General features: G+C 42.7%; 1 protein-coding gene across 1 annotated transcript in view; it reads left to right on the forward strand.

Moving 5' to 3' along the window:
- Positions 1-2,600: 2,600 nt before the first annotated feature.
- Positions 2,601-22,987, forward strand: part of CSMD2 (CUB and Sushi multiple domains 2) — a 310,633-nt gene continuing 290,246 nt past the window's right edge. The window contains exon 1 of the mRNA XM_049820686.1: positions 2,601-2,922. Within this exon, the coding sequence (XP_049676643.1) occupies positions 2,766-2,922 (157 nt within the window). The 5' untranslated portion in view covers positions 2,601-2,765. The remainder of the gene's footprint in view (positions 2,923-22,987) is intronic.

Here is a 22,987-nt window from a genome sequence, read left to right on the forward strand (position 1 = left end):
CTAGAGGGAAAACCAGGTTTTGGCTCTGTGTTTTAATAACTCCTTGATTTTTGTCAAGAGTCTTTCTCCTCCTCCAGGAAGTATTGGTTCATTCCTGTGAATTGCTCTCGGCTCCATGGATTAAACTGAAACTTGGGGATGTTGCAGTCGCTGTTACGTGGAGGAATCGCAAAACAGATCAGACTGTTTTGGCAGGGAGGGTGAGGTACTGTGTGATAAATGGAATATAAAAAAGTCGGCTAAATATCTGCAGCGAATGTGGAAGGCAGTGAAGTCTGAAGGCAGCAGACTCCTTTCAGCCTGGGCTCTGACTGCGGGTGGCAGTGCAGAGCAGAATTTGTCTCCTGGTGGGTGCTTACACTGAAGACAGGATTTCTTTTTCAGTAGAGAGGTAATTTTGCAAGGTGAGAAGCGAAGTGAGTGGTAGGGGTTAGATATGGGCTGTTAACCAGAACCTGCAAATGCTTCCTTGTTAGAGATGGGCTGCAATCAAAGAAGTTGGTGATCGCAGCGATGGTTTTCTGCTGTATTCATCAGTCTTGTCCATTTAGCAAAGAAATGCAGTGTTTTTTTTGAGATTTAGAGCCTAAACCTTAGTGCTTTTGAGAAGGAAATGTACTTGGGAGTAAACCTATGATTTTATTAGCCAGGAATAAAGTGCGATTGTATCTCCTCAATGACTTTATTATGCCTGTAGATGGTTCTTGATGCAGGGCTAGCTGACTTTGGCTCAGCCGCTACCCTGCTGGCGTGCAGCAACCAAGTCACATCTTTAGCTGAATGCAATTTTGGGATGGGGGGGATTTGTTGAGGTGAATAGCTGTATAAGGGAAAACCAGTGTATGGAGCTGTGAAGTGTGGTACCCTGTTCTCTGATCCTTTTATATTTGGATTTGTGCCTTTGAACAATAAGGTCTGTTTGAATAGGATACTGCAGTTTAAACAGATATAAAGCAACTCTTTCATGTAACAGCCCTGGTTGCCTTGGCTCTTGGCATCGGTTCACAATGTAGGCAGTGGAAGGATTGAAATGCAGAGGGGACACAGGGAAAGTGAGTGAGAACGAGGATTGATTTGAGGGTGGAGGGACAGATTTGCAAGCCCTCGATATAATTTGTTTTTTAGCTGTCAAATAAGCTCATTCAAGGCAACCGGAACAAGAGTGAAGGGGGTTTTGCAGCAAGAAACTGCAGCAAATGCAAAACACTTAAGGCAGGGGGATGGGTGCCGAGCTGAGCTGGGCGAGCCGGGGGTGCCGGAGCGGCGGGGGCTCGGCCCCGGCCCCCCCTCCGGTCCCCGCGTCCCTCCTGGGGGAGCGGGGGGCGGGCGATGGGGGGGGGGGACGGGGACGGGGACACCAAAACAGGGCGGTGGGGGTGGTGTAGGGCTGGAGAGGGGGGTCTCGGTCTGGTGAACACCCCCTTCCCCGCAGGCGAGCTTTTGGGAGAGGGACTGTTCCTCCTCTGTCAAACCAAAAGGGAAACGTAGAAGCAGGTTCTTGCCGAGGAGGGGGGAGAAAATTCGAGGGTGTCTTTAAAAAAAAAAAAAAAAAAAGCTTTGGTGTCACGTTCGAGTTATTTTTCTTGTCCATAGATCTGAGCATCATTACCAAGATAATTAAGTTCCTGAATGTGGCTTTAACGGACTGCATTTTTTCCCCATCTTGCATGCAGCTACAGGGACAAATGTACTAATAGATGTTAAAAAAAAAAAGGCGGCGGTGGTGGAGAAATCTCACTCTTGCCAGCCCTGCGAAGGGGCAGCAGCACTACAGCCAAGCATGCCTGTTGGCTCGGTGGAGGGGGCACAGCCAGCGCAGCCTTTCCCACCTCCAGCATACCTTCTCCTTAAACCAGTACCACCAGTTTCAGGGTATCGGTCTATTGCTGGGATCCATGCTGCGCGGACAGGTCGCAGGCTGGGGGGGGGTGGGGTGTCTTTTGTGGTCTCTCTTGTGTTTGTAACAAAATTTGCTTCATCATAAAAATTGTGTCAATATCATCAAGTTGTTTACAGAGGCGCGGAGAAGGGGTGGGGGTGCTGGGGGAGGCTGCATGGCTCTGGCAGATGTCTTAATAGCAGAAATGCTGCGTGTGTGTGCATAGGCGTGCTATGCTATGCTCCATGCAAAATGGGGGGCTGTGGGGACTTATTGCTATACGAGAAACCCGTAGTGTGTATTAAAAATAAATGCAATGCTCAAGCATAATTTGTGGTTTGTGGGTGCTGGTGGGAGGACTGTGCTGGGTTTGGGGAAGCAAAACTGAGGCAGAGCTATTTGGTGGCTGCATGGCAGCCCCTCACCGCACCACCTGTGCCCTCTCCCCTCCCCGGCATTTAGTGAAGAGGAGAACAAAGATATGGGAATGATTAATCAACTGGCTAATAAAAAAGTATAAATCCCTGGGGACTGTGTGCTGCTGCTAGTGCTGAGGAGCTGGCTCTGAGACAGCCAGGAGGGACGAGCCAGCCCTCCTCTCCTTTCCTTGCCTCTCCTCTCCCCGAGCTGCTGCCACACTTGGTTCATTCCAGCTGCAGAAGCTCAGAGCCTTCCATGCGGTGGGATTTTTTTTTTCTGGGCTGAAAAAAATTAAAAAAAAAAAATAATCACAAGCCTGACCTGCTTTCCCCCCCCCCCCCTTTCCTTTCTCCTCTTCATCCAGCCGAGCTGAGGACTATCCCAATCACAAAGGGGAAGAAAAAGGGGGGAAAAGCCAACAACAACCACCAACCCCCAGCACGCCCCATTCCTGCTGCCCTTTGACATGCAACCTTCCTTGGGATGGGACAAGCCGGGATGCAGCTGTGGCTTTGGAAGGAACTGGGGAAAATTGGGAATCTTTGCTCTCATGACGGTGGAAGTGAGCTCCTGGAGCCGGGTGCTGCTGCTCTCCGTGGGGCTGCTGGCTGTCTCGGTGACTGGTAAGTGTAATGGAGAAAGCTGGCAACTTTAGGAGCATTTTTCTTCCTGCTCCTTAGATCAAAGGACCACTGTTAATCCTCTTTGGGGGGTGCGGGGGGGGGGGGGGGGGAAGGATGGCACTCTATGTGTGTGCATACACTTGGGTGTCAGCGCATGCTTCCCTGTAGTGTTCAATAAGGAGTGTGTTTTCTTCAGACCGTTGTAGCTTTGTACAAGATAGTTTCCCTCTGTATCCTTTGGGAGCAACAATTTTAAGCGATGGGGTAATAAAAGGTGGCTTTATTTGATCTTATTCTCCTTCTCTGGTGGGTCAAATAATTTGTGCACGGTTGCTGTATGATATGCAAGATGACTGTGAAAAATGCCATCACTGTTTCCCCCTCTGTCTTTCCCTTGCATCTAATTCAATATTTCACTACCCTAGTGCTTGCCCATAGCTGATAAAATAGATTTAGGACACTTTGTATGAAGATGGAGGCACTTTCCTCTTACTCTTTTCCTGCCTTTCAAGTTGATTATCTCTTCTATATGAGCTCTTTGGCCTCAGCATCCTGTTTTTTGTGAAATATGTGTTTATTGATTTGAAAGATAGCAAAAGAAGACTTGAATTGGGGGGGGAGTTTGCTTATGTCTCCTCCCTAGTTTCCGCAACTGCCCTTGCAGCGAAAGCGTATCTAAGGACTGAAGTTTATTTCTGGTGTAAACAGCAAATATTTAGGGACTGTCCTTATGTGTGTGTAGGAGGGGGAAGAGTGGGAGAGCTGAGTGTTTGGCAGTGTCTTCTTTCAACACTGTGCAGTGCCCTGATTTCCAAGAGTTTCTAAGTAACGTTTGTCTTGTCTGCTGTATCTTAGGCTAGAGGAATGTGTGTTTGTGTGTTGATGTGTATGAAAGCTGCTTGGGGTTTAGGTTTTGTTGGTTTTTTTGAAAACTTTGTGGAATGCAATACTGATTTTATTATGTAAGGCAGATTTTCTCTAAGGAGATACAGAATAAGTATTAACTGCTCCTCCTGAGTAGTCTCACAGTGGACCTGAAGAGTTTTGCTAACTGGAAGTATCTGTTAGGGAAGGGTATAAAACCATCCAAACAACCTACAAGTCCTAATTAAGGATGAGTATTTATTTTGGTGAATATTTTTCCTTTCTTTAGCAGGAGTATTTAGCATGTACACAAGAGAAAACCATTCCAGCAGCTTCTGTCTTGCTTTTCTGATACAAGTAGACCGATGTAGAGATACCTAAATACATGATTTACTATATAAGGGGTTTACAGCTTTCTCCTTCTAAGCGGTCTGTGGCTTGTTCGTGCTAGATCTTCCAGGCTTCTCTCTGTACCTGCTTGTTCAGTATATAATCCTTTCTTCTCAGGCCCCTAGCTCCCTTCTCTCTGCATTTAGAGTGCTGTCTGTTCTGGATCCTTCACCCAGAGGTTGGTGCTCTATGTTGTTTTTTCTTTGTGAGCAGAAGATCTGCAGAAGCTTTTTAGACCTGAGATGTTTTTTATTTGCATCAGAGCTAGAGGCATTGGTCAATAGCTCCTCTTTCCTAGCTCTTCTTTTTTAAAAAATTCTGAAATCCCAGTAATGATCTTTTTGTCAAAGCAAGATACCAACTTTGAAATCGGTGGCTTACTGCTGGATATCCAGAACACGGTGAATATATAAGGAGTGAATGCACCCACCCTTTGCAGAGTCCATGGTGGTTTTAGCGTCTAATCCCAGAATGTAAGTTTGGCCTGGGCTGGGACTTCTAGTACCTTTGCTGAGCAAATCATGAACCGCTGTAGAACAGACTTCCTTAGAGGCTTCACTTCTAACCTCGCCTGTTCCTTGGGTTTGTGTAGGTAGTAATAACCAAGAGTTCCCATGGTGTGGCAGTAGAGCTGTATATGTAAAACTATCAGTTAATAGTTCTGGCCGTCTTAAAAAATAAAAAGGGAAAGAAATCCTACTCGCATCACATCAGCTGTGCTATGTCAGTAGTTCTGTTGCCCAGTAATGTCCTTCTAAAAAAAAAGGCACAAAGCTTGTGCTTTTTTCAGATGCTACTGTGTCTGAAGGCAAGATAATGTAGCTTCTGTTTGTGCAAAGAACTGACCAAGCTGTAGAGAAGGTGGTGTTTTGTGATATGCTGAAGTTTATTGTGTTTATGCAGAGTGGGGGGGGAGGAAGTGGTTCCTATAGTTTCCCCTTTTAGTTTTAAGGGTGCAGTAATGATTTGAGTGTGTTTTAAGATTTGCAGAGGTCACTGAATTTCTTTGGCCATGAGTTGATTTGTGATCCGTGCATGGCCTCTCAGAAATACAGTGTGTATCATTTGTCAAAACAGATGGGAACAGGAATAGTATTCCGTTCTGTTCCCTTCTGAGTAATCAGCTGTGCATCTTGCTAGAAGGTGCATTTGGGGTATGGATTGGCCGGGTGTGTATGGATACACACATACGCAATTTCTTTTGAAGGCCTATTACAAAATGGGTCTTGATACCATTATTTACACACTGTGCTTTACTAGTCAGCATTCTGTTTTGTACTGGGTTATGGAAAGATGCACCAGCTTGAAACATGGTCTAATCACTTTAAATCCATTGTAATTTTCTTTTTTTCTTGATAGAAAATAGTTTTTGGCAGACTCTTCCTGTGAAGAGTGTTTATGAATTTTGATGTATGTGTATGTATGTTGTAAATCATCCTTTTCTTTTGTTTTGTTGTCTTAAATCTCCACAGGATGAAGAGTGATTCAGGGGTACTTACTATGCCAGGGAAAGGACTTCAGTGTGAAATACTCAGTGATTTGAGGATATTTTTTTAAGGCGGTGAGGGTGTGACATATTAACTCTCTGAAGTGTTGGATAGATGTTTTTTTTGTAGGAGGGAGGGAAGTGAATAGTCACCAGCCTGATTACATTTGATTGTGGCATATGATGAAGCTACAGTATTTTATGGCAATAGCCAAGTGTATAGTTTTGATCTGAGTCCTACTATTGCTGAAGCAGTGGGGATATCAGTGCTAAATGGAATGAATGATTCCCATGTATTCACTGATGTCTTGCTATTGCATTTTGTTACTGGAAGGGAGTCATTTACGGAAAACATTTAGAGTGTGCAGATGTTCAGAGGGTACAGCTCTTTTTCTTGGGATCAGGCTGGCTTCTTGGTGCTTACAGAGGTTGGGATCACAGAAGGCATCATGTTGCTGTACCTGTCTCCTTGCCCTTGTGACTGGGAGGGTGGATATGTCATCTAGTCCATAGGTTTTCAGCACTTCACAGTGTGGGGTAACATAGGTGATCCTCAGGTGGATGGGGAATATAGCCCAATGCTTCTGTCTCTGTGTGCCTGTATATATGAGGCTGGGCTACCCTGTGGCCCTCAGGTTTGGCTGGAGTGTAGCAGATGTACTTTCTTATCTCTTCACACTGGTGTGTACACTTGAGTTCTCAGTGAAGAAGATCCAAATTCAGCATGCTTTCCTCCGTGGAAGTATGTGCCAGTAATGATGGGTAGGGAAGGATGGGGGAAGAGGAGCCCTTGCTAGGAAGAACTTAGTAGGAAGGCTGCTGCATGGTAGCTAGGACTCTAATTCAAGCCTGGATGTTTGGGTCACAATTCGTGCTGTGGCACCATAGGCAAGCAATTTCACTTTTGTCTTCTCGTTCTTTGCATTGATTAGCAAGTTCATCATTTGGGGTACAGGAGGCTTTCGTTTGCTGTACAATTGTTCATTGCCTGTCCCTCTGATATTTTTTTGTCATGGATACTCAGTGCTGCTGAAGAACATCTAAGCTCAAGTTTTCTTTGCTACTGAGCTCAGTCTCTGTCATGTCAGATATCTCCTAGGGAAATTTTGTATTCAGCTGGTTGATGGTTCCCAGCTGAGCCAGCCTGCAGTGGTGCAGAGGTGGATGTCTGTTCAGCTGATCTTCGGTGGCTGCCTTCCAATTGTCTCGGAGTTTATGTCAAAAGAAGGGGCTTGTCGGAATGGGTGTGGGGAATGTGATCCAGGCAATCTGCCATAGGTCCTGGTAGATATGCCTTTTGCCAGGGTGGTTTAGGGTTCAAGGTATAGATGAGCTGTTGATCAGGTGATCATTTGTAGTATCACTGCTATGGAGAATATGTTTTACTATGCAAAAGTGACTGTGCCTTATTGATCTACTTTCAGGGACAAGTGAAGAATAATTCCCCCCCTGCCCCGTTTGCTGTTAACCACTTGCACCTGTGCTCCGGGGATTTGCAACTGCTGAATTACTGTGTGGTGCTTGCTGCCTTGCTCTGGTTCCTGAGAGGCCAGTTGTTTGTGAAATGCCAAATTTCACAGCTGTGCTTGTGTTCCTGCTGATGCCCCCCCACCAGCTCCTACTTAAATTTGGCATGGATCTTGACCAGAGGAAATTTTTATGATAATGTTGAGGGTTAGACAGGTTTGGGGGGAGGTCAGGCAGCGTAACCTCCCTAACACTGATTGTGTAACATCCAGCCGTAGCAATAAAGCACTTGCAGAGAGTGGGCTGAAGGGTGAGTCTCATCTCTTATGTTGCTTCCATCAGGTGCAGCTGAGCCCTGAGCTATTTTTGAGACCCTCTTTGGAGATGGAAAGGATGCATAGCTCTCTGGCTAGACCAGAACTGGATTTGGACTTCAGTTTTTTGTTAGGACTGTGCAGCTAACCTTTTGACTTTTCACTGCAATGCATACTGAAGAGGTGTATTGTATAGGTATAGCTGGTATAAAGATTTTGGGGAGAAAGCTGCAATAGATGTCTTTGCCCATAGTACTACAAGAGAAGTCTTACTCCATTTTTCTCAAAAGTATCTGAGACATAGGGCTGGAGTAATTTTTCAAAGGCTTTAGTGAAATTATAACAAAGCTATGTTTAGCTGAGTGGATTTTAAATGATACTTCTCTGCTATCTTCCATGTTTCTAGGCATTGTGAGGTTCAGAAATACCATGAATAGGCCTAGATTTGAATTAGCTTTTTGCCCAACAGAAAGTATAGCAAATTCAAATGGAAGGGGAAAGATGAGACTTTAAGGGCTACAAAAAAAGAAAGGATTAAGTAGAGTAACAAAGATTCTGTACTGCTTGAATTGGTAAGTCCAGCATTGAGTTGTCTGTTTGACATATACAGCAGCCAAAAATGACAGAGGTAGTGTAATCGCATGTATTGGCTCTAATATCCAAAGGCAGCCTCTGTGGGTGCAGATGAATTTTTTTACTGAGAGGGTTGTCAGACATTGGAATAGGCTGCCCAGGGAAGTGGTTGAGTCACCATCCCTGGAGGTATTCAAAAAGCGGGTAGACGGGGTACTTCAGGACATGGTTTAGTGGGCATGGTTGGTGGTTGGACTTGATCTTGAAGGTCTTTTCTAACCTAAATGATTCTATGAATGATGGGAAGGTTAACAGCATCAGGCTTTAAAGGGATTTAAAATCAGGTAAGGTTTGCTCCACCCAGAAAGACTGGCCATAGGAACAGAGATGACCTCACCAATCCTGCTTGTTAACTGGGGTTTTATAGTCTAGCTCAGTATTTTAATGAAGTCTGTACATTGCTGTTTATTGAAATGTTTCCCTTAAACATATTGATTGAGAACTTCAATATGTGCACTTAATACTTGTCAACTAGATATTACAATGCGTAAGTCCAGCCAATGAGGCCTGTATGATACCATCCAATACCTTTGGTAACCTCTTTCAGAGTAGAGGCAAACATAGAATTAAAGGGCTTTCCTAATAAAGCACTCTTAACCTGTACCAGTGGTAAATCCAGAGTATTGAGTGGGCTGTGGAAGCGGCAGGGGAAATACTGCTGTTGCCTGCTCAGTGTCTTCTACAGGTGCCAGGCTACAGAAGCCATGTCCAAGTCCTTTTCCACCATATTTTTCCACCATGGTGCTTTGAAGAAGTGGTGTCACTGTGTATACTGCCTTTTGTTCCTCTCTGTGCCCATGGGCAGAGAGGGATGGGAGGAACCTCTGACCCACCCTGGGGGGTGCCCTCGCTCCTGCCCCCAGGGCAGCCCTTCGGTGGAAAGCTGCTTCCTTCACTGAGTGACTTGCATAAGGTCATTTGGGGAATTTGTGGCAGAGCTGCAAATGGGTCTGTCTCAACCTTAAACACAAGATTGCTTTTTGCGTTTTGTTTCTTAATTCTCCGCAAAGGAGCGTGAAGCTACTTGCTGTGAGGTGCTTTCAATACAACTATAGAGTTATTTCTGAGGCTTTCTGTGGTGTGTGAGTGCCTACTATGGGAAGTAGGCACTTGCATTGCTTTCAAAGAAATCAAGATACGGAGATTAAAAAAAGTGATAGTAGCACCCACAGTTTCTGTGTTTACACAATGTTTCTGGAGGAGTGAGGTACAGTGCAATTATGGAAATCAATATACTTTGCTTGCAATAAACATGATGCAGTGCAGTAATCTGCAAAATATATGTGCTTCTGCCACGCTATGCAGTGGCAGACTGATCTGATAGTGGTTAATGTGTAATTGGGAAAATCCCATTGATTAAAGAAATCAAATTAACTCTGTTTCAGTCTCTTTGCTGCTGCCATGGACACAGCGAGCCCGAATGGAGACAGTATGCTGCAGGGAGCTTGTACGGAATTTTTTTATACCTCCCTTGGATGAAAGTCGAAAGGAGTTTTTTTGGAGTGGTTTCTTTCCCCTCTTTTTAATGTGACTTCACAGTGAACAGTATGTGTTGGTTCTTTCTTCGCAGTGTCAGGTGCATTCTGTGATTCAGTCCCTTGCAGTAATGGTTGCAGTAATTTTCTAGCCTTATGAGGTACAGGCGTGACCACTCTAGTAATAAACTGCCTGTTTTGTGTGCACACCGATGTTGTCTGCTGGATGGAAAGAGAACTGGGGATTGTGTCAGAGTCCTGCTGGTGCTGGTAATTTCTGAGAGGTCAAAATAATTGTGGAGTAGAGAGATCTGAAGATCTGTGACTTTTGCTGGAAGAGAAGGGTCTTGCAACTGTGATGCCTGGAGCAGCTATGGTTGCCAGGGAGATGTGTGATAGGGGAGTAATTAAAAAAAAAAAATCTTCCCCATTATTGACTGCAAAAAAATCTACTTGAAAATGAACTGATGGCCTAGGTTTGGGGGAAGCAGGTATTTAGAGAGTTGAAGGGGAACATGAGCTGAAGAAAGACCTGTATTAGTGTATTTAGTATGGTATACTCAGCAGCTTCATGAGCAGTGGTCCTTATGTGTCTAGTGTGGTGTGAACATACAGTTGGAGGTAGCCCTTGCCAGAAAGAGCGTACAATCTAAATGGTCAACAAGTATTGGATACCATTCTTGAGTGTTGGAGGATTGTGGAGATAGGTGGAGACCACAATACAGAGGGGCTTTCTGCCTGCACTGCTGCAAGTCTGCTTCTTAACCCAGGTTTGTCAAAGGACAATAGATGAGAAAGGCAACCAGTGTCACCAGAAAACAGCTTTATACTTGTAGGTATGTCAGTCTGGCCTTGATAAGACTGCTGCTGTGCAGGACTTGTAGGCTGGAGCTGCAGCCAAGTTCTCACAGAAGCCTGGTACCTCAATCCTCACTGGCATTTGGGCTCCTCCTTAGTAATTCTTGGTGACCTCAGCAGGCAGCTCTTTCTCTCCATCTGTAACCAGAAGGAAATTAACAGCATCCTGTATCCTGCTGGCAATATTTTTTTCCTTCCTTCCCTCTAAGGAGGCATTGCTGCTCCTGCTTCATTGTTAGCCCTATAAGAGAAGGCATGGGCAGGAGCAGTCTGTGCCCAAAGACCTTTTGCTGTAAGTGCAGGGAAGGTAGGAGGCAGAGCCAGATGCAGAAAGGCTTGTCCAAGGTCACACAGCAGGTTGCTGGCAGAGCTAGGAACAGACTCTAGGTCTTCTCACTACTGCGTGCTAAACAGCAGCACAGAGATGCCATGCTGTTGCTTCTGAGAGAGATGTTTTGGAGATGCTTTCTCTCTGCAGATGAGGTCTAAGCTTTATCTGTGCTAGTGGATGTGAAGGCATTTTACAGTAGTTACGCTGAAACAGAACAACGTCTCAATCCATTTATCAAAATGTCTGCAGTTCCTATTTCAAGGCAGATAAAACAACAATGAATATCAAATAAAGGTGTCTTTATCCAGAACATTTTAAAACAAAAGAAAGAGGAGATTGGTTCTTTCGGCCTCTGGCTTGTGTTAGCTCTCTGGAATGTTAAGTCTTTTCTGTCCTAATGAAATGGTTTTATTTGGGTTTAATCCACCTGCCTTAGTGACCTATGTTTCTTTCAGTGTAAAGAATTTAGCTGCTTAGTTGTCAGTTTAGTGGGATGTAGAGCAACAGGCCATTTCACCAAACCATGGTCACAGCCTGATAATCCTGGCCCTGTCAGTGCCCAGAGCCAGTTGCATTAGAAGGTGCAAGAAGTACTGAAATAGACAAGAAGGATGAGTTAATCACAGCTAGAAAATTAACCACAACTGGGGATTTTCTGGTTCAGTGCTCTCCTGTTATTTGCACACTCTCTCTCTTGACTTGCAGAAGTCATTAAAGCCCAGTCCTTGCTGTTTTCCATGGCTGTTGGCACTTACAAATCCTTGAGGGTGTGAGCCTTAGTCATTCTGTTTCACTTCCCCATCTGTAAAATGGGGATAAGTAGAATTTGCAAAATCCTGAAATGATTTACGGATTTATTCTGCAGAGAGATCTTAGGATGTTTGTGAAAAGCTTTCAGCAGATACAAATTGCACTAGGTTGATTAGCTACACAAGTTTTATGCTCTTGGTTCTCTCTCTTGATTGCGTGGAGTGAATTCAACCATTTCATGTACAATTTGGGATTAATTGTAAATGACTTTCTGAGGTGAAAGTTGTCTGTCTGCTATTGAACTTCAAGAAGTCAAGTATTCATGGCAAAAAAGTCAGAAATGTAATAAAATGCGGTTTCTGTTCCAGTAAGGATTTGCACAGGTTGCTCAGCTCCTTGTGCTGTATCACTTGTACTGTTTTTATATGTTTATATTCACATTTGTGCCTTTTATCAAAAGACTGCAGCGCAGGTTTTAAAGGCTTAGTGTACTTGGGTATAGATGGGAAGGTAGGAGATGTGTAACAGACTAAGAATTTGCCAGAAGCATCAGGAAATTGGATACTGCTCTTTAGCAAAAGTGGGGTATTGGCAGATAGGATGGTCTGGACCTTCTGATTTTAATTTGCCACAGTCTCTTTGGCTTCGAAGCAGTTGCTTAAATTGTGTGAGCTTCAGCTTCTTGTCTACAGAGTGGAAAAATAGTACTGTCTAATGTATTATGAAAATGAACGTCTCAAGGATGGCAGAGGTCAAACAGAGAACTTGCTTCCTAATTATGGTGCCTGTTATTTATCAGCAGTTTAGCAATTATTTTTTTAGTTAAACTAGTGAAAGCAGAGTTTGAACATATTTTCTTTTTTTTTTATGGCATCTATGCAATTGCTTTTGGAGCCAGAGGTCCTGAGGGATAGCTTATTGCCTGAAAGAGCTGGATGAGTGGCTTTCCTTAGTGTCTGAGTTGGCTTTTTATTCACAGAAAGTTTGCTGAAGAACTTTACAGTGGGGAATGATGTGCTGTTGTGTAATCACATGTTGTTACCACTGTCCCCTTGCTCTGCTTTTGTTACCAGTGTATGTGTGTCTTGATCTAGTTGCTGGTAAGGAGGACTGTCTTTCACCATTCTCCTGGCTGAAATGAGCAATGCTAGCTGGCAATTTAAGCACCTTTCAGAAAAGCTGGTCTTGCAGCTTGAAAAATGTAAGGTTGTACTGAGTCTCATTCTGTTCTCCAGTCCTGCCTCCTTCACGTTTCTGTAACTCCATTATTGTCAGCAGGATTCTTCCCTCTTCTCATTGCTGCAGGGCAAAGGAGAATCTGGTCCTTTGTTAGCCAGACGCTTGATCTGACATTGGTGAGCAGTTAAAGCCAAGTTGGAGGTACAGAAAATGGAAGCTCATTTCTTCTGTAATGAAGGCACAATTCAACATTCCTTTCCCATTTGATACACCAAATAGTAATATCTATTAAGAAAAATATATTTCCTTCCAGAAAGGAAATCTCCTTCTTCAGAAGGATAATGAAGCCTGGTGCTTTTCCAAAGCTGATGCTGTTTTTTAAAGATGCTGCTTGCATCATGCAGCATATTGTTTATATCCCTCTATTGTTGTTTTGTCTCCATTAGGGAAAGGTTAGGCACTGATTGTGGACACTGGACATCTGTCAAGCAACCATCCTGGGCTGTTTTCATTAAAGTTAAGCACCACTTGGAGAAGGACTCAGTCTGTTAATATTAAAATAATGTCCACCTCCTGAAATAATAGGCATTTGAAGGATAGGGAGTTTGTCCCTGATAGCGTTGGGGCTTTAATTTCTAATGTTGGGTTTAACACGCAACCTCTGAACGCAGGAGTCCTGGAATGATCAAAGAGAGACGATCTGTCACTCACATGCTGACCCCTCTGCAGGATGACTCCCTTCTCTGAGGGCTCCAGTTCCCTTTGCACAGGGTGTGGAGTGGGGGTGTGCAAATCATGTTGCTCTTCAAAGGCTGGTAAAACAGCTGTATTGCAATTTCTGTACTTTGGTAGGGTGCTTTAATGAGAATGTATTAAAGAATAAAACCTGTCAGGTGGTCATGTGCCGAGGGAACCATGTGTGGAATGGTCCCCGCGCTGTGGATAGGGTCTTGCTTAAGGCCTGGAGCTAAAGCATGGTGAAACCATTGTGGCTTTTTGATTGCAGTTCTTCGGTCTCGATTGTGAAGATGGATCATCTACTATCTCGATGTGGGTGTCTGATAGACCAAGGTATCTTCTTTCAGTAGCACATATAGTGTCGGTTTCTTTACCTTGGCAAGATTTAAGATACAAGAGACAACCCTGCAAGGCCCATACTGTTGTTGCCTCTTCATAACAGCTAAATTGATTCTAACTGAAAGAAGTAATCTTAAGAAGAGCAAGTTCATTTCACTGAATTTGAAGTGCTCCAGAAAATAATGTTTTATGGGAGAGTCTGTCATTTGTTCCTACTAAGTGTTGTGACAGTCTTAAATTAGAGAACAAATTATGACCTTTCTTGTCTAGGAATCTAACACTAAGGGCTGTTATGGGGAGGGTTTTTTCCCCTTCTTTTCCATGAGTGTAGTTAGCAAATGAGACTTTTTACAAAAAATACCCAATCTGAACCTAGAAGTCGATTCAATTCACCCCTTGTTAACTCTTTGATTGAGAGCTATGTAGATTGAAGAAGAAAGGTATTGATCTGCTTTTGGGATTGAAAACTAAGATTAAATAGAATATGTCGTAAGGGTGAAAATGAGGTTTTAAACAGAGGAGGTGAAAGAAAAATAAAATAGTACAATATAATGCTAATGGTAACGGAAATAAGTTCTGAGTTTCTTTGTTAGTTATACATAGATGGAGGTCACAGGATACAGAAGCTGTGTGGAAATGACTTGGACTTTGCATATGAGTAGATTGATCCACTGCAGCTAGTGGGAATATTTGCATACAAGTTGTGGCAGATTGGTACCTAGCATGAGAATTTTTCTAAATTGGATCAGAACAGGATAAAAATAAGTCTGGTTTCTTAGTATCAGAGCATCCATCAATTGCCAAGAGGGACATTTATTGTTAGAACAGAGCTGATAGGTTTTCAGTGAAGAATTTAGGTTTTGCTGTTGTATACGTGGAATTCATGTGTAAAGGGACTGAAAACTTCACTATAACTGAAATGTTTCTCTTTTTCTGCAGATAATCTGTTAGAAACCTTTTGTAGCTATTTAAGCTATTTATTGTTTAGAGCATGTGGCTGTCTTTTGGGTTTTTTTTTTTTGTCCCATTGGGTGAAGTAAATTGTTAACTTTTCTGTGTACTGTCAACTTCTGGTGACTTTCCTTGATTGCTCAAGGTGACAAGTAGGCATTAGGTAATAAATATCAAGTGCAGCAATACTTCAAGGAAGTGAATGTGAAAGTGCTGTTAACGGAATCAAGTAAAAATTGGATTTAATATCCCCCCAAAAAATCCCAGGAGAAATTGCCTTCTCTTTGCCTCTTTTTGTAATTCAAATATGATAATACAAGTGCAAGCTGTTATAATACAAATGCCTGGAAGAGTGTTTTGTTGGAAGATCTCAAAGCACTCGTAAACACACATTTCTCTTTAGAGAGCACAGGGAAACTAGAATTGTGGTAGAAGAGTGAAGAGCTTTTAATAAGTGGAGTCTCTGATTACACAGGATGGTGGTTTTTTGTTTGTTTTGTTTTTTATATCTGACGGTGTAAGATTCTGGTCACTGCAGTGATGGCTAGTTTGCTGGTTATGGCATTAGCTGAATATTTGAAGTCAGTTCTTCTGTGTCATCTTCTACAGAACTTCTCTGTGTCTTCTTTCTGTTCCAAGACCTAGGTGCTAAAAAGGGATGGTGGCCCCCCTGCAACTATCAAAAGTATATAGTAGATTTGTGTAACTTCTGTGCTTTCCGTGTAGTTATAACTGCATGAAAATATAACCAGATTACTCTATTGATGTTTAAAGATATAAGCTAGAAACTGAAACATGGTGGGGAGGGGAAAAAATGCATGCAACTCCTTCTGAGCTTAGGGCAGACTTATTTCTAGAGAAGCTATATTCACTGTATTATTCTCTTTAAACTGTCAGTTCTCTGTCAGTGTAATGATGAAATTGTTAATACTGTGAGAATTTCAAGGACTGTGGTCTTCTAAATTATTGGCGAGATGAGATTTGTGGCTGGGTCAAACATCTCTCTTGGGGCAAGGTCCATTCTCGCTGGCCTTGAGGGAGCATTGAACTTCACAGATGGACACGCAGCTTCATAACTAATAATGGCAAATGAAATTGCAGCTACTTTTAAGTCTTTCAATGATGACATGGATTTGGTAACAGGGGGAATAGAGACTAATAATGAAAATTTATCATGAGGAAATCTCTTAAGTATGAGGCCTGCACTGTCATTTGAGATGGATTTCACCTTGAACCTTATTTCACCTTTCTTACATTTTTTTGAGATAAAGGAGTCCTAACACCTGAGATGAAAATGAGTTGGAGCACAATGGATGAGTCATTTCAATGCAAATATTCTTTTACTGGAAAATAATTGAAATACAAATTGAAAAATTTGTTTTGGAGATGATAATTAGCACCTTATAAACGAGACTGAGTAAAAATGCTGCATATGAGTGGAGTCCGTTTGCAGAGGTGTTTGTACAACTGTTTTTCATCAAAACAGCTTCCCTTTTCTGAGTTTTCATTTCAGTCTTGAGTTGAGATTAACTGCTGGGTGAAACACCAAACTTGTGGGAGATGGTTAAAATCTGAGAGTCTCAAGATTCACATACTAGCAATCACAGACGTAGCAGAAAACCGTGCTTGCCTTTGTGTCATTTTTATAGATGTCTGGACTGGAAGTGGGGAAAAATTAAATCTTCGCTGTGTTTGTTTTACAGATGCAGAGAGAAAATAAGAGTAAAATTTTAAGAAGCTTTTGAATCATCCTGAACATTTTCACTGAGTCTTGGACTTCCAGGGCAAGATTTGCAAGGATGTTTAGATGCCTAAATAAGTGTATACTTGCCCAGTGGGGTTTTATAAGAGGATATGTTAGCTGCAGAACTCAGGTGCGTTTGTAAAGGCTACCGGGCATCTGTCTGCAGTTCTTAGGTTATAAAAAAATGTTTGTAAACCTGGTCCACTTAAGTTCCTTTTGAAGAGGGACTTGTGGTCCTTAGGTTAACTTATGTTGGTTTTGTGAAATCTTGCACGAAGGAGTTACCTAATCTCTTTGACACCTTGCCATGAGTCCAGGGTCACATAGAGGCCTCCCAAGTTCCAGCTTAGTGCCTTAACCATGTGTTAAACTGTATTTTTTTTTAGGCTAACCCTTGGTTTCAAATAAAAAGTGTGCAAGCTTGCATGGTGTTGCAAAGCCATTTGCAATGTTACCAGAGTAGGATGCAGCACTTCGCTGGCTCACTTTGAAATGTGAAACGTAAAGCACTTGAAAGGAGACTGACAGTGGGATTCAATTAAAGGATATTGGGGCAACTGAAAAGCCGTGAAGGGAAGTCAGAGGAAAACCCAGTGAGGCTGTTACTCATGCTAGAGACAGCATGGGAAGAATATGCATTAATTGGTTAATGCTTGTGAAGTGCTTTGAAGATGGAAATAGCTATATAAGTGCTTGGTATTATTATTATGCTGACAATGGCTATGTAGAAGAGTCGTGGCGCTAAGGGAGCAGTCAAAATTGATTAAGAGACAATTTTGAAAGAGAAAGTTTTGAAGGGAGAAAATTACATCCCTTGAGAAGAGGCCATTCTGGCTGAATATTGGGATAACTGTGTTACTTCTCTGAGCTGAGCAAATGATTTCAAGTAATGGATGGTCTGCACAAGATTCCCAGTTTCATCAGGAATTATGCAGCTGTGAACTTTTCCAGATTATTACTGTTCTTTAGGTTGTTAGTGGCTGCTGGTGAGGGGTGGAATTGTTGCAAGCATTAGGAAACCCAGTAGTTTAGATTTGTTTGGGGTGTGAAGATCACATAGTATTTATTTTGAAACCGAACTTGTGAAATCTAGCTCTACTAAGAGCAGTCAGAAAACTCTGGAGTTTCTGGATTGTGAATCAAAAAAGCTTTAGGATATGTGTAGGCAACCCCAGTGGACTCTTCAGGAGAGTTGAGAAGGAGTTGACACAACTTCTTACAAGGTGTTGAGGAACCTTCATTGGAATGACTGGAGTGGTCTGATGTACTTTGCGTAGGAGGAGTTCGGACTGAAATGTGTTGAGGTTGGCAGGGGGATGATCAGAGAATGGAGGGTGTATCTTACAAGAGTGAAAGCACATGGTTTATTTAGCCTGGCAAACAGGGTTGCAAGGGGATCTAATTATTCTCTATAAATACATCAAGGCCAGGTAAAAACAAAGCAGGGAAGGAGGACTGTTTAAGCTAACAGAAAATGTTGGTATGAAAACAAATGCGTAAACTGGTCATGAATTAATTTTGAGCTTGGAAATTAGGATAATGTTCGTAACCAAAGCAGTGAGGCTCTAATGCAAATATTCCAGTGTGAAGTACGGGACAGAAAAGCGAACATATTTATAAATGGGATTATATAGTGTGATTGTCAAGCCTGGAAGGAGACAGTATGTAATAACCAGGAATTCTTTAGCTTTAATTTTTTATCTCTCTCTCTGTGTATAGATACACATGAACACACATCCATATATATGCTTTGTAGTCCAATTTGTAGTCACTTGCTGTATCTCTGCATTTTTATAACTGATGACTATAAATAGTGAATGTGATTATGGAAAACAAACTCAAGAAACTTGAAATGGCAAAGAACATTCAAAATTTTATTTGCTGGAAATTTTGAGCACAGGCCCAGCTGTTAATCAGCGTGGTTAAAGCCCAGCAAACTTAGAAGTTGGACTCATGAACATTTGCCTTCAGTTGCTGTTTTTGCATCTTGTCCAACCTGTCTGAACTAGTCATACTGTGATGCTTGTCTGAAAGTCTCATGCGTGTTCTCTGTCAGACTGCAAGCAGAGACCATCCTTTCTTACTAAGGTTTTTGTACATCCTGTATTTCATGAAATCCCATTTAATGTGAAAAATTTTAAACTCTGAATGCTGATATTAGTGATCACAATAGACATTGCTTTAAGTTTCTGCCAGAGAATGTAATATTAAACGTGTACTTAATGGACCCGGTAAAACTGTCGGGTACAGAGTAAGAACAGATTAGTGTGCTACCAATGCAATTCATGGTAAACCGAAGCAGGAATTGTCCAAGGTCGATCAATGGCATGGTGAGGAAGCTGTTAACCGATAAACCGAAGTGTTCAGCTGTGCTCTAAGGACAGGATCGTTCTTTGAATACAACTTTACTCGCATGTCTTGGTATTTCTGCAGCCTATCTCTGAGGTATGCTAGCATCAGTACTACATTGAAAGGGGAATAGCAGAAGTGTGTTTGACTTACTGAATAGCATTGGCCATGGCAATGCATACAGTGACTTCTGCATTTATCCCAGCAACTTGCAAGAAATGAGAGTCTAGGGTCTTGTCTCCTCACAGATCTGAGGGGGATTGCAGGTGGTTTTCAGAGGGTTGCATCCCTAATGACTGGATAACAGAGAGGACCTCAAGGTGGTTTATGACAGAGCAAGCCAAGTGAGTGTGAAACTACTGATCAGCCGGTTGTTTGATTAATTTTTGCGTTGCTGTAAATGACTGGTCCAAGGAGCATGGTAGTTGCATAAGCCCTTTTATATCTGTTTTGCATGGTAGCTGGGTCAGAAGAGGGCAGAGGCACTGTATGTATGGTTCTGCTTCCGTGTGCTGAATGGCAGAAGCATTGCCTGGTGATGCTGTGGATTGTGCTCTTCCTAGCACAGAAACTTTCTCCTCATTCCAGCAAGTGTTACAAGGATAAACTGTTCTTTTAATTGGGTCTGGCTAATGTACTCTGGAATATTCTCGTTAAGATCTGTTGCAGGTTAGTGGTGAGCAGCCTGTCAGACAGAGGGATAGACACCATTCCTATCTGATTATTTCTATAAATCCTTGTTCATTTATCTGTTCTTTGTATTAATGACTTATCATGGCTCTAACCTTTATTCTGAGTTTTCAATCACTGCTGCTTAAGAAGCATTCTGTGCTTCTAGTCTTGGAGGTGGCTAATATTGTCATCTAGATAAAATACTTGATTCAAAGCAGATGGATGAAAGCTGCTCTGTTTCCTCTGTCTAGTGCTAGACAGAAGAGGCCACATCCTGTATCCTGGAGGTATGTGGAAACACTTGCAGCCTCTGGCTTTGCTTAAAATGTCTCGGAGCTCTGTCACTAAGAAGCCCTGGGCCAAAGTTCAGGTCCGAATTGTGTGTGTAAGGCTTCTTACTAAGAATTCACACCTGCTTTCTTTGGTCTGGGGATGTCGCTTCTCTTTCCTTGTGTCTCCTGCTGCCTTTTCTAGACCAGTTTCCTTGGCTTCTTGCAATGCCCAGTATTCAGCAGAAAACCCCAAACAATTGGCGTTGCTGAATACCAAAGGCATGAATGTTGTGAAGGAAGGAAATGAATTGTGACTCTTAGTGAAGCCTCACAGCAGAAAGCTAGTTTGTCTGCAATATTGCCAAACTCTATTAACTAGTTGCTTAGCATTCAAAGACATTTCTGTGTACATATAAAATCAAGGGTGTGTTGGTTGGTTTTTTCCTCCCCTTTTTTTTTAAGGCTGCCCTGTAATGAAGCCACAGTTGAGCTGTTGCATGTGTGCCTTTGCTTAGCAACTGAGCCTAGCAACATCACGGCATCGCAGCAAACCCAGTGATGGGGACGGAGCCGCTGGCTGTCAGGGAGCTGGTTAGAATGGTAATTTGTGATGAAAGATACTGGAGCCTCTTTTCATGAAGGCTTGCAAAGCCTTGTTCTTAATTTCTTGACCTTCAGGCTTCCTTGAATGCCTACAGACAGCTTTCTGCTGCTGCCCTGCAAAAATCAGAAGAGCTGAGAGTTGCCTGGTAGCTAAACCTTTATATGGTGTGGGGGGCTTTGAAGCCTTTTTCATTAGTCTTGTAGCCAAAGTCACACTGCCTGGCACTTGGGGTGGGGTAAACTACGTGCGTGTGAACATTTCCTGTGATGCAGCCAATGCACCTTAATTTCAACTGAATCTGAAGCTGCCATGTGGAACACCCTTCTGCAGTAACAGAGGGGCTAGACTTAAAATATGTAACATCTGCACTGGGAAATGGATCTGCTTCTCTTAGAAGCAGCTCTGGGTCAGAAACCTGAGACTATGCTTAGAGCATAGCTGTGGCTGCTTAATTTGTTTTTAAAGCGTTTAAAGCTTGTCCCTTCCTAGGGTATTCGGTTCGGAGGCTTTTTGTTTGATTGGGGTTTTCAAAATCTTAGTGTGTGATCTATTTCAGCCAAGGTTTCTTAAAACTCTATTAAGATAAGTTGACAGTAACTTGTGAAGTGCAATGGAAGAAGGAATGTCCTTCATTTTAATGCAAACGAAGGACATGAAGTGCTGCTCGTCACTTTTGTCTTGTGGACAGATGCGCAGGTAGTTAGAACAGGGTCTTGAACATGGCTGGATATATATACTGAGGTATATATGTATAAGGGAGTCTCTCCCTTGGTGATGGCAGAGTGCATTGTTAGGGCAAGACTCCAGCCTGCTACCCCACAAAGTTGTGGGTTGTTTTTTCTCTTGTCACCTGTGAGCCAAGTCACCAGGTTTTTTATGCTCTTCTGAGACAGGGTGGTCAGTTCATGCTAAAGAATGCTGACGGGAGGGACAGAAGTGAGGACCTTCTGTAACCAGGCTTGTCTCTGACATGGATTTGCAGTCAGCAGGCATGTTCACACTGTGTAGCGCAGTAAAGTGTGAGAGATTCTCCTCCCACTGTTGACAGTGCTGCTATTTCCATGTGGCACAGTGCTCTGGAGAGGCCAGCTTGAATCTCTACTGTGTTAGCATCGTGATGTGTTGAGGCTGCAGTCAGGGATGGTGTTCTGGTTACCACTGCTAGGCTAAGACTTCCCTACTGCTAGCAAAGATTGCCCCATAGCAGGCTCAGCAGCTTGGTTGCAGCTCTGGATGTATGTCTTGTTGATATTGTCTGTTGACTGATTGCATGGCGCTTTGGTGGCAGTAGCCTAGCATGAGTTACAGGCTAGGTCCTTTAGTCTGGCTCCACATATGCTCCAGATGCTCCAGTATTCTCTTTGAATGGCCATGTGAAAGGCTTGTATCTAGGTGGAGCTCGGCAATTGAACTGGGTGTGTTCCATGAGGTAAGCGCAGCTCCTTTTTCAGGTGCTTCTCTTTCAGATTTGAGGAAGTGGAAAACATGCTAGGTCCCCACAGGATTAGAGAGGAGTATCATCATCCTTTTGTAGAGAAAGCACAGCCTGGAGGTCTGGGGGTGGGGGTGAGATGTTCATGATTCTGTTTGTGTTCAGTACTAACTGCGAATACTTCAGGTAGCCATACCACAGCCTTTGGATTTACAGGATATTTACTGTATGGGATAGAGTGGGAAGAAACACAGATCTTCAGTTTACATGAGGAGTCTTATTCTTGAGACCTCTACTCTGGTTTCAAGCAAGTACAAATAGATGCCACTGTGGCAAATCTACACTAGGAACTCTGCTGATAAAGCTCAACTCAGCTTAAAGCAGGGTGAGCTGTAGTATATTTGGCCTTGCTGACAAGATTCCTATGCTGCTTTGATTGTTAAAAGGTTAAGGGTTTTCTTTCTTTCTCTGCGTGCTCCATGCATCAACAAACTCTGCTTGCTTGGCTAAACAGATCTCTAGGTCAGTAGAGCGTGGAAACAATCTCTTCTTTTGTAATACAGTCAGAACAGGCAGAGCCCGTTTCACTACTTTGTTTGACACACGCATGTTTCAGGAGCCTTCCAGATAAAGCAATCAATGTGGTCTTTGTCACTATGTTTTCAAGGAAGATGGTGAAAACTGACATTTGGTGAAAAGATACCGAGTCATTCTGTGTTTTGATGTGGTCTTTGTCACTATGTTTTCAAGGAAGATGGTGAAAACTGACATTTGGTGAAAAGATACCGAGTCATTCTGTGTTTTGGAGTAATTTGTAATTTAGTAACTTAAATTCCTCATCAGTATTGGTCAAGCAATGTTTTCTTTGTTATGCATGTTTGAAATGTTTTCTAATATTGTATCCAGTGGATATTGGAGGAGGTGGTGTATGAAGCAGTATGCATGCCCATGTCTCTCCAACTAGCTAACTTGAGTTAGTGCAAATAAAATGCAATATTTCTGAAGATCTGTGCTGTAAATAGTCAGGAAAATATATATTCATTCATGTGTCCTGATGAACACAGAATTCTCTAATATTTACTTTGGTACTGCTTACATTAAAAAGAATGCATTACCAAGGATTTTCTAGATGCTTATTGAAACAACTCCAAAGTAATTTTTTAATACCTTCTATTATTAGTCCTTAAGCCCTCCTGCCTCCCCTTAACAGTAAAATA

Source organism: Accipiter gentilis, chromosome 17, assembly GCF_929443795.1.
Source record: "Accipiter gentilis chromosome 17, bAccGen1.1, whole genome shotgun sequence".
In the NCBI taxonomy this organism is placed as follows: Eukaryota; Metazoa; Chordata; class Aves; order Accipitriformes; family Accipitridae; genus Astur; species Astur gentilis.